Source organism: Sinohyriopsis cumingii, chromosome 12, assembly GCF_028554795.1.
Source record: "Sinohyriopsis cumingii isolate HCF-2022 chromosome 12, ASM2855479v2, whole genome shotgun sequence".
NCBI lineage: Eukaryota > Metazoa > Mollusca > Bivalvia > Unionida > Unionidae > Sinohyriopsis > Sinohyriopsis cumingii.
This window is the reverse complement of record NC_142972.1, coordinates 15,720,262-15,732,893: the sequence shown is the minus strand read 5'-3', so window position 1 is coordinate 15,732,893 and position 12,632 is coordinate 15,720,262. Positions and strand designations below refer to the sequence as shown.

The window sequence follows — 12,632 nt, the reverse complement described above, 5'->3', positions numbered from 1 at the left end:
TCTAACCATGACTGCGACCATTATTATAATAAAGCCTGCAACTGCTGATTGGTGCAAGTTAAAATATTGAGATTGCTATAACATAAAGATTGTCTGTGATAACATACTATAGAAAAAATAATATATCTCTCACCTCTGAAAATTCAAAGATAAGCCATATTGTCTTTCAAAAATGCTTGTAATGATCTCAACACTACAACTCAAAAATTGTCAAGGAAACCAAATCACTTTCATTGGCTGAGGTACTGAATCATGAGTATTTTTTAAATTTGAGAGAATGAATTAATGATGTCCAAAACGAGGTTATCAAGTGAAATATGCCACAGAATAAAATTAAGACGACAAGAATTAGTGAAACTTCTGTGTTGGAGATGCTGATCACTTTGTTTTATAACCCATGCAATAATATCGGTAATCAAAGTGTTTTCACTTTCTGATAGTCATTTATTTAATCACATGCTTTTGAGTATAGGTAAAACAATTCGTAGATGTAACCTGTGTAATAATGTAAGTAATCCAAGCTGTTTCATTTTCTGAGCTCCTCTATTTAATCACCTCCTTCTGAGTACAGGTAAAACAATCTGAAGTCTGTGTTCAAACTTGAAATTTTCATTTCTTTCAAAGCAAGTCAAGGAATCTGCAGAAACTGTACCTATAATTTTTGCAGTCTGATAGTAAACATACATTATCAAATGTACCTATAATGTATTCTGCAGTCTTCCAGGATACATAATGTACCCCAGTTTTTAGTCTCACAGTACTCTGCCAAATGCTGCAGTCTTGACAGTAGATATACTTCACAAAATGTACCGATGCTTTTTGCAGTCTTCCAGTACACATAATATAGTCTGCCAAATATTGCACTTACACATACTCTGCAAAATATTGCAATCTTACAGTAAACATACTATACCAAATTTTGCAGTCTCAAAGTACACCTAATCCAACAAATGTAACTAGGCTTTTTGCAGTCTTACAATAAAATACTCCGCAAAATTGTGCAATTTTACAGTACACAAACTCCACCAAATGTGCCTAAGCAAACTGCAGTCTTACAGTATACATACTCCACCAAATTGTATTCCCAGGCAAATTATTTTAAGCTAAGCTCATGCAGAAACAAAATTTGTAATGAATGAATAGATGGATGACAATAACATTAAAATAACAAGTCCACCTAATGAAGGGAATACAACAACAATATCTCATTCTGAAGTTATATATTATGCTAGTGTGTTGCAATAAATCACATAAATCAAGAGTTTGTTTTTTATTCTGGCTTTTCTGTAGTCTATATTACTATTCTGACAAAATCTATACAAACTCTTACAAATTGATCAGAAGCTATCAGGAAGTGATCTGGTTTCTCCATCTGCATGCTTTTGATAGTCTTTGAGCACTCTGGCCACACTTGATTAATGCTCCGGAAGTGTAAAAGATGCTGAATTATTCTGTGATGACATTCATGGATCCAGACTAGTCTACCCACTATACCAGGTGAAACATTATTAAATTTTGCTGATGTATGCAGAAGGGCACTGTGAACAAGCTGGAAAACAAAACATGTATACAAAAATGTTCCATTTCTTTCTTTTGTTCAGAAATGATGTAATCAGTAAGCTCAAACAACTTTTTTCTCATTGTAATAAACACATTGTGAATTGTGTTTTTGCTTCTTAAGATTATAAATTCTGATGCATGCTGCAGACTAAAATGTGTTACCAGTACTAGACTAAAGACAGTCATTTAAAAATGAAAGAGTTTCAAAGATGCACAAAATGGATGAATAATGAAAAACAATATAATCATGTGGATGGTGTGAAGGTATTGGATACACTCCTTAATTAAGTGTAGTTGCAGTAGCTTTCACTTTCTTAAGTACAGCTCTGTAGCCAGAGGCAAGTGTAGAGTTTATTACCCTTGTGCAACTCCACAGTTAGTTGTACCTTGATATAGCTAATTACCCTTGATTGGTATATGCAACTATATAGCTAGTTGTACCTTGGTTGGTATATGCAGCTCCAAAGCTAGTTGTACCTTGATTGGCATATGCAGCTCCAATGCTAGTTGTACCTTGATTGGTATATGCAACTAGATAGCTAGTTGTACCTTGATTGGCATATGCAGCTCCATAGCTAGTTGTACCTTGATTGGTATATGCAACTAGATAGCTAGTTGTACCTTGATTGGTATATGCAGCTCCAAACCTAGTTGTACCTTGATTGGTATATGCAACTAGTTAGCTAGTTGTACCTTGATAGGTATCTGCAGCTCAATAGATAGCTGTACCTTAATTGGTATATGCAACTCAACAGATAGTTATACCTTGATTGGTATATGCAACTCCATAAATAGTTTTACCTTGATTGGTACATGCAGCTCCAAAGCTAGTTGTACCTTGATTGGTATATGCAACTAGATAGCTAGTTGTACCTTGTTTGGTATATGCAGCTCCAAACCTAGTTGTACCTTGATTGGTATATGCAACTCCATAAAATAGTTGCATCTTGATTAATATATGCAGCTCCAAAGCTAGTTGTACCTTGATTGGTATATGCAACTAGATAGCTAGTTGTACCTTGTTTGGTATATGCAGCTACATAGCTGGTTGTACCTTGATTGGTACATGCAACTCCATAAATAGTTGTATCTTGATTGATATATGCAGCTCCAAAGCTAGTTGTACCTTGATTGGTATATGCAGCTCCAAAGCTAGTTGCAATTTGATTGGTATATGCAGCTCTAAAGTTAGTTGCACCTGGATTGGTACATGAAACTCCATAAATAGTTGTATCTTGACTGGTATATGCAGCTCCAAAGCTAGTTGTACTGGTGCAGCTCCTTAACCAGCTGCACTATACTCTACTGTATTTTCCTTACTCTATTTGTACCTTCAATTTTTGCTGAATATTTAAAACAAGTCAGATGCATTTAATTATACTGAATCCATGCCACTGAGTTGCTCCCAGTATATCCCAAAGTTGTGAATAACGTGTATTATATATGATTTTAAGAAATAAACATTTATCTATCATTTCTTTTGGTTGCATATTGTGTAAAAGTGTTTTCTTACAATTATATTTCTGAAACAGTGGCAGCAGTCATACTCACACAAATAAAGATCTATAAATATTTAGCCACCCAATTGACCCCTGATCTCTTTCTCTGTGTTCACTGTATCTTGATATTTGTATTAGTGAAATGTGTGTGATTATTAATGTGCTGCATTACAAATAAAAACTAAAAATGGGCAAAATATGTTTGGATAGTGTTTAATAACTCCTTAATTAATTCTGTCATACACGTAAATAGCAAGTAAAGAGTATCACTTTGAGGTGAAATTGGGGTATCACTTTGAGGTGAAAATGGCATATTGTTTAGTGTGAGCCAAGTTAAATTCCTGCAAAAAATTTCTGTAAGTAATGTATTTGTTGGTACATCATTTCCTGCAGTCAAATGAAACTTTAGTACAATATTATTAATATTACTATTATAATCTGTACCCTGATGCATAGCAGAAGTTTCTGTCTTCCTGCACAATCAGAAAACATTGACATAATGCTATTCACATGTGAGACAAAGCATAATACTGAATCTATAAATAGTGAATTGTGCTGGCATCAATCCATCTCTGTAAGATAATGGATCTGCTGAAGTCACTGATGATGACTTGCTAGACTGTGCTTAATTTCCTCTGGTAGCAAAGAAGTCATATCCTGGAACAACGGGGCCTTGTGTTTTGTAATAAAAACAGCTTGGTTGGTGAACTGTTTCCTGCATTAGCACTGCTGTGTGGTTGGTCCAGACGCTGTTTGTGGTGATAATGCACCCCAAACCATAGCTTGCAACACCTGATGTTTCTGCTGCCTTGTCAGTGTCTCCCATTCATCAATGCCAGAGGTGAAATCTTTCACATCATACTTGAAGACATCATTACAGTAGAGCTTTTGCCATCTTGCTGCTCTCTTAGCATTGGCAACTTTGCTGTAAAGCATGTTCTTTGGATGTGCCCATCTCGCATTCTGTTTATATGTCCAAGCCAGGCAGCACAGCTGTCTCTTATTAAGGAGTCAGGATGCCTGGTATATTGGCCTGGGCAAGGATGTCACCATTGGTGATCTTGTCTTTCCATGTAGAACCAAGATTGCAATAGTTGGTGTATGGAATAAGGCAAGAAAATAATTTGGTAATGCCTTAGAACAGTGGTTCCCAAAGTGGGTGGTACTGCCCCCTGGGGAGTGGTGGGATTACTGGGGTGGGGGGGGCACTAATGCTTAATAATGCTTTCCACAGGGTAAGGTAGCAGGTGCTGAGAATAACCAACAGGGTGGTGGCCTGAAAAAGTTTGTGAACCACTGCCTTAGAACAATTTGGGTAACTGGTTTCTTACATGCATACAGTGTAAGTTCTGATACTCCTTCTTGAGAAGTAAAGTCTCGGCAATGGCACGTACAAAGCGGAATGCAAGAAAGTCCACCAGGCCATACAATCAACACTGGAAACCAGAATGTAAAATGTGAAATGGAACCTTACTTTGAAATAGGAATATAGACTCAAAAGTATTATACAGAAAGAATAATACTGAAACAAATACAGAGCTGACGATTACAAATTGACTGAACTGAATTCACAATTTGCACGGGCAAAAACAAAATGTTGAGGCATAGAGAAGTGACACTTTTGGAGAATTATTTCGATACCAGAAGGATCGAAACAGAAGACGAAGCCTTTTTTGAATGTACATACAAGGCTGGCACACAAGAGATAAACATGAGAGAGACAGAACTAGACAAAAGACCAAGAATATCGAAGATACTGACTTTTATTAGGTTTTTGGATAAATCACTTATTGACCTCATGGATTCTTTAAATTTGAGAGAAGAGGCCTACATATTAAGACCTAATGGAAACTGCCATACAGGAAACTATAATGTGAAGAAACTACAGTGTGAAGATATCACCCTAAACAAAGTGAAACCAGCACCCTTCCAAAGAAAAATAAAGACTCAGCAGAACTCCATATATCTGATATTCCACTTGAGATACCACTTGAAGCTACAGTGGAAAAATTTGAGAGAAAGCTTAAAATGAAAGTGAATAAGGCAAGAATGGACACACACCCAGGCTACTCAATCAAAAATGGAGTGAGAATTTTTGAAATTGACAAAGATCAACTTAGGACAATATAGAAGGTATTTTATCTTCACGGATTCCCAGTCAGAACATGGTATAAAGGCTGCATATATCATAGGGAATGCAAAAAATGTGGAAAAGTGGGACACACTCCCCGAAAATGTATAGCAACACAAAACACAGAAGGAGAGTCCACAACTATCACACAGAAAAAGAATTTCCAGCAAGAAGGGGCACCAATACCCAAATGACGTAACAAAGGAAAGGGGAAACAATTGCCACAACAATGCAAAGGAAAAGAAGGACAAGATAGTCAAGATCAACAAAGCAACCCATCTATCAAAATCAACAAGACAATAACTGCTGTGAGCACAGTGGTATGAAGATAATTTAAGCAGCCAAATCAAAAGCCATGATGATAGGTAGTCAAGTAAGAGTAAAATCTGAGAAATTTGATTTCAAAGTAACAATTAAAGGAACATATATAAAACTGTCTGTGCTGGAAAATGCAGGCTGATAAGTTCATTTATCTCTTGAACAGAATAAAATCTTATCTCCCTTAAGAACAGAAAAACATATTCTACAATGCATATATCATGCCACACCTAGAATATTTTGTTTTATCTGGGATAACAGTGGTTAAGAAAATCAAGAAAGATTATGGAAATTTCAAAAATCATCAACAAATCATTTTAAAACCCAAAAGTGGCTTCCATTTCAGCAGAGATCTCAGTATCAAAAGTGTTTACTAGTCTATAAATCGTTATATGGTTTGGCTCCTGATTATCTTAAATGTAATTTTAATTTTATTGAATATCTACATATCCATGAACTAAGATCCATCTCAAACATCACATTATATTTACCTAAACCAAATTCAGAGTTTTATAAGAAGACTTTGCTTTTTCTGGAGTCAAACTATGAAATTCCATACCAACTTATATAAAGACACATGTCAAGCTTTCAAAAAGTGTCTTAGTCAACATCTACAGAAACAATCATTTCTATTATTTTATTTCCATACTACAATATTTTATACTGTTAACATGTACTCACCTTTGTTTTACACGTGTTCACTACTACTATTTGTATGAATCCTGTATGTACAGTGTGACCTTGCTATAACGTGCCCCACAATAACGCGAATTTGGATATAACGCAGTTGTGGCATGGCTCCTGAAATTTTGTATGTTCATTTGCACATGAACAAATATCTTTTGGTCAAAGTACATGAAATAGTGTATAAAAAATTTATTATCATTTTGGGGAAGAGATCGCGTATGAATTCAAATATAATGTGATCATGGCATGGTTCCTGAAATTTTAAATACGTGTACATGCATTTTTCTCATACCGGGATATTTTTTTTTGAAGTACGAGAAATAGTGTGTAAAATGTTTATTATCATTTTGAGGAAGAGTTAGCGTATGAATTTTAATATAATATGATTGTGGCGTAGCTTCTGAAATTTAACAATTTCACCAGATTCTTGAAGTGTTATGCCAAAATAAACATTATCGGAAATGTTACTTATTAATTATTGATCCATGAGTAAAGCCAGTAAGTCGTCTTTGTGACTTAATTCTGTATACAATCATTGCCCAAACAGTAGCCAACATGTGTTTCTTCTTTAACTGCAAACACAACCAAGCAGCAGACAATACGGTGGTTGATAAAAGATTCTCACAATTTAATAAACATCAAAAAATGAAAGCTGCCATCTTGTTTGCTGGGCTTGGCAATGTTAGACACAATCAGTTGACCAGTAAATAATGTCTGCTTTATTAGCTGGAAATTGAAAGGATATGAAATTGTACATGCGTTCAGCTTAAAAAATTTAAAAAAGTGACTCGTGACCATTGCAGACATACTGCACTTAGTTCTCTGGTTTTACATGGGTATGGTGTTTGTTTATGAACTCGTTATTAATTTCCTCTTTTTCATAAAAATATTTTACCGTTACGGAAAAGCAAGTTCACAAACCCAAGTTGTTCTCTGCACTTTGCACAATGATTAGTATAGTAGTTTTCACATTTCTTTCAATATTCACAAAATCGTGCACAAGCGTTAATTATTGCAAATTTGCAATGGATAAATGTACATGGAAACGCATATGAATAAATTTTAGCAGTATGAAATTTGTACAGACACTGTTCATACACCCTGGAATGTAATGAACCGTACATGTGCTTCATCTATCTTAACCTAATTTTGCTGTTAATTTTTCCCACTGAATTCAGACACATAATGATGTGTGACAAAGTTATTGAATAGTTTAAATATGTATGCAATTTTTGCAATAGTTCATGTATTATGGATTAATTGCAAGCCCTGATGGTACGGTATCAGATGACAAGTAAAATGTGTAAATACTCTGTTTAGACCTTGAATTCAGACACAATGATCTGGGACAAAATTACTGAATATTTTAAATCTGTGTGCAATTGTTCAATGGAATTACATGCATTATGGATGAACAGCATGCCATGACAGTAAATGGTGTTGATACTCTATTCATCATATACATTAGATATGAATATACGCATATGTGCCAATGAGATGTTCTCTGAAATAAGTAAAATACTGTAAAACCCTGCATTAACGTGACCCCAATATTAACGCGATCCAATTTTTGGGACCCCAATTATCGTGTTATAGTGGGGTTCCACTGTACTCATCCATGAAGACTTGTGCATATTTTATTGTAGCATCAATTGTCTAGGTTTGAATAGCATTTGCTGTCTAAAGACACCTCATCTTGTAAAATTTTGCATTATATATATATATATATATATATATATATATATATATATATATATATATATATATGAGCTTCTTCTTTAAATAATGTCATTATTATTATTATATTATTATTACAGTCTGTATTTCCAAGAATTTTATTTTTGAGCACTTTGTATTTCTAGAGACAAATTTTTTTAATTAAATAATTTGATTAAATGAATTTCAGCCCAAAGACATATTGGACACAACAATAATACAACTGATTCTGTTCAGATCTTACAGCACGAATGAATAATTTCAAGATAAACAAGATTATATAGTCCTCTACTTGATCTCAGGTCACAATTAGCATCATTTTAAAAGTAAAATAATTACCTAATTTCATTTTGGATGGTTCCAAATGTTTACAAGATAAAATATAAGTTATAATTAGAAGGTCTGTTACTAAAATTATAATATAAATGTGGTAAACAACATTATATTTTATCAAGTGGCAAAGCCACAAGTTAAAATATATAGTTTCTTGTAACACAAGATCAAATATATCCAGGGTTGACATAGGAAAAGAAAATTTTCTTTTTATTATTTATCAAACTTGCTCCAGAATCAAAGTTTAGAAGATTATAAACTCATTCTTTGGCATGATCCCCATTTTGCAAATTCACCCTATTTTCTGAATATACTGAAGAAAGTGGTAGGATTGGGTTGACACAATCTATTGCAGTAAATTACATTTTGAGTACTATTTGGCCCTATCTAACAAGGAAGTAGGGAGAAATAACTTCGGAGAGACACAAATAGCATCTAGTCAAATTTATTTGTCAAAGAGTAATTTTGATGTCTGTAATGTAAGGCTGTTTCTATTTATTTGTTCCAGCTCACAAAGTACTTATTTTTGTTGCTGCAGGTACAACTTGTGAGGACAGACAGTAAAGCATTGCACTGCATGATGGGAAATCATTTATGCAAAAATATATGGATATATTATTCACATGTGAAAATACAGGAATGAAAAAATATATAAATTATTTTGCCAATAAATCTCTGGATTTCACACTTAAATATATAATAATGAGTTAACTTTAAATACATTTTCCATCCACTTCAATGCAACATGATGTTCAAACTAATTAGCTGATAAGTTACAGAAGGAGAAGGAAGATGAGGATGAAGAGGAAGAAGCATGTGCACCTTTTTTTCAACATCTGTATCAGCACGGTAGACCATGAAGGTAAAGTCCTCAGCATACAAATGCAAAATTTCGTCAGTAGATATGTGGCCTTCAAATGTATCAAGTAGCTGTCCCAGTTGGGTCTCCTTTACAAGATCTATAATTTTTTTCATAGGTGCTTGAACTGAAAAACAAATCCAAACAAAAGAGAACTCAGTGCCTTTAAAGAAACAAGAGAAACAAATGGGCCTAATATTCATCCAAACAATGCCATATTGCCCTGATGATATGACCATGCTCTAAATGAAGCCCACCCCACTTTGCCAAACCTGTAGCAGACAGATGGGTCCCCCAAAATAAGCCCATCCCACTCTGACTTTGGGGTTAACAAGAATGTCTGCAAACATTCATAATGTTTTGTAAAATAGTCAACAATTCTTTTCCATTTATTTTAGTACAGTCCCTGAAGCATGAAAACTGTAATTCAGTCAATAAATTATTCAATAAAAAGTTTCAGATAGTATCCTAAGGTGACATTTGGTTGCTCCATGAAAAAACCCATCTTTCAGTTAAAAAAATCATATTTAAAACAATGAGTTGTCAAGAATTTATAAGAAGTTAATGAAATCCTCATTTAGTTTTCTAAATATCACATTGTTCAGAAATGATCGGTTGCTTTGTACCTGCTGACTGCCAGCAAATGCTGGTAGGATCATTTCCAGCTCCAAAAATCATTACATACAACCTAGCAATTACTTCATCTAAACTTTATTCAAAGAATAGTCAGAAATGTCTTTTCCTTTTGTCTTACATGTCAAATTGATAACACCAGTAGCTAGAGGGTGTAATTAGTAATGAGAACGCTGTGCTTTCATAACTAACATGCCATCCTTTTCTAGCTGTCATAATCATTGTAATAGAAGAAATGAACTGATTTGGGTTTGTACAGTCCAATATCATAAATTTGCATTAAATAAATTGCAAAATAACTACATTCCAAAATAAAATACATATGAACTGAGAGTATTTATGATGCTGCTATATTACTTAAAATAAATATTTTTGTGACATTTATTCCTATATCAGTGATTGTTACAGGTGGATTGGCATCATTTATCATTTGTGTAAAATTTAAGAATTCCTGTGCCAGGAATCTCCGTATTAAATTTGTACAAATTACTTTGGGTGCTCTTTTGAATAAACCATGTAAAGCTTTTTTAAAATAAATTTTTAGTAATGGCAGCCTTTTTTAATTGTGGATAATCATCTGATCAAATCTGAATGATCTTCAGGCCAAAATGCAATCTGTCAAATTTGGTCAAATTCTAAAAAGCATTATTTAACACGTCATTTTAATTCCTTTTTTTGTTTTTAGTAAGGCAACCAAACCTGATGGAGTATCAGCACATTTGAACCAATCTGAAAGACTTTCATGCCAAATTAATTTAAATGCCTTCTGTCAAATTTTGGTCAAATTCAATTAATCAATTCATAATAAGAAGTCATTTCAAATGTTTTTCTATTTTTTAGTAATGGTGATTATATCGGATTGCAAATCAGCAAAAATTTATAAAAAAAAAAAACAATTGAAAAAGCCCCATGCAGGACTGCATTCTGTCAAAATTTCATAAAATTCTGTTTAGCAGATTTTGAGAAAAATTGTAAATAGCAATTGTGAACAGACAACAGATGTAGCATGACTGACAAAAGACAACATGATAAGCTGACTTGGCCTTATAGCCATGTGAGCTAAAATATATTTTCAATCATTTTATTTAAGATCACAATGATGTGTAACCAAAATTCAGCATATTCTTCATTTTCCATAGAACCCTCCAAGTTACAGTTGGTCATATGAATTATATCAATGACCAATAAAACAGAAGAACACCTCATAAATAAGCATTAATCTTGTTCATAATTGTCTAAGATAATAATAATAATAAAAGTAATAATCACAATAATGACACTAAAGTCTTCTTTTGAGGATATTTGGAGAACAAATGTTTCATTAAGAGTCATGCTCTAACAAAAACTGTTTTTAGTGGCTTCCACCAAATAAAAATATTTTGTAGAACATATCCAAAGGAACACGTATAAGAACATTCTGACAATGTTTTATTAATATTAGTTCAATATATTTTTTTGAAGGTAAAAAATGCATTTTGTGCCCCAAGTTATTATGCAAGCCAGAAAACTGATTAAAAATATGATAAAAATCACATGACATGCCCCTTTCATGGTCATTTCACTACTAATGACCTTGATTTCTGAACTAAGAACTTAATGACTATGATTGGGTGTGGCCCAGTGTAAAGTTTCATTAAAACATATGAGTAGTATATATAAATGTGGGTTCTGGTTCGCTTCTTACCCTGCTTGAAAGAAGTGAGCAATTCCCAGTTTGATACATACTAATGGTGTGTGTGGGGTTATGGCTCAGTTGTTTCCTCTGTGTGTTTGCTCAGAGTGTTGAGGCTATGTTTATTGTATAGCAAAGATGTCAGAAGATATTCTTCCCTGCTGGCCCTGGACATGTTTCAGTGATCAAACTATATGTTCTATTCCGATAGTGGAGTGTTAAAGCTTCTGTTGGAATCCATGAGTTCAGGATAACCAAACCATTTGATGAGAGTTGTTTTCCTTTGGTGGAGATCACTTTTTTCAATTCCGAAGATGTTTTGGCTTGTTTCTTGTAATTCTTGTTCATAAAAGCATGTAGGTGACTGGAATGGTTTTCTGGACAGTATCAATGAAGACTTCTTTGGTCCAGTTAGGTGTGTACCCCTTTTCAAAGGCAGTTGTTTGTCGATTGATTCTGACATGGTTACCTACTTTAAATTTAGAGTTAAAAAATAAGGCATATGTGACCTGCTTTTCTTGTCCTGAAAACCTTGTGGGTTTATTAAGGATGCTTCCATGAGTGTCATTTTATTTTGCTGCAGTGCCATGTGTGATTATATTGGTCAATGATTTCTGGTAAAAATTCTAAGCATCTGTTGGTATTATCACAGGTAAATCTCTTCCACATGCAATTTTTTAGAGTTCTGTTGATGATGGCTGCTTTGATTTGATTGTGCTATTTTTCCGAAGCCAGTGTGATACAATTTTGTTATAAACTTCGCTGCCATGATCTACCCATAATTTATTAGGTTTTCTGGCACTCAAAATGCTATTAAAAGCTTCAACAATATAATTTCCTTTTTGTTTTTCAGAGGAACTACCTATGCATATTTTTACTGAATACATTGATGACCGTCATGAGATAGATGAAATGATCATTGTACGTACTGTAATCTGTCATGTTGACAAGATCTGCAGACCACATATCGTTTGTAGCAACTGCAATGACCTGCGTTCTGGAAAATGTTTATGCACTAATTTATGCAGTTCTTCTGCCACATCTTCATTGCTGAAAGATCTTCATCACCAGCGGATCTGGTCATCGACTTTTTAACACCGGGTGTTTTCATGCCTGGTGTACACTGTACACAAGGTGCTTTAACGACTATACTGGGAATCTCGATTCCACTCTTATGTTTAGTACCCATGAAACTACATACAAGAGCTTGGTCTACTCACTGTG

The 12,632-nt window shown here is 34.0% G+C and overlaps 1 protein-coding gene across 1 annotated transcript in view; it reads right to left on the bottom strand.

The window, feature by feature from the left end:
* Positions 1-12,632, bottom strand: part of LOC149786029 (E3 ubiquitin-protein ligase rnf213-alpha-like) — a 598,535-nt gene that overhangs the window by 143,900 nt on the left and 442,003 nt on the right. The window contains exons 63-64 of the mRNA XM_089976317.1: positions 9,067-9,230; positions 1,331-1,549 (exon numbers count right to left, since the gene is read on the bottom strand). Coding sequence (XP_089832443.1) covers positions 1,331-1,549; positions 9,067-9,230 — 383 coding nt within the window. The remainder of the gene's footprint in view (positions 1-1,330; positions 1,550-9,066; positions 9,231-12,632) is intronic.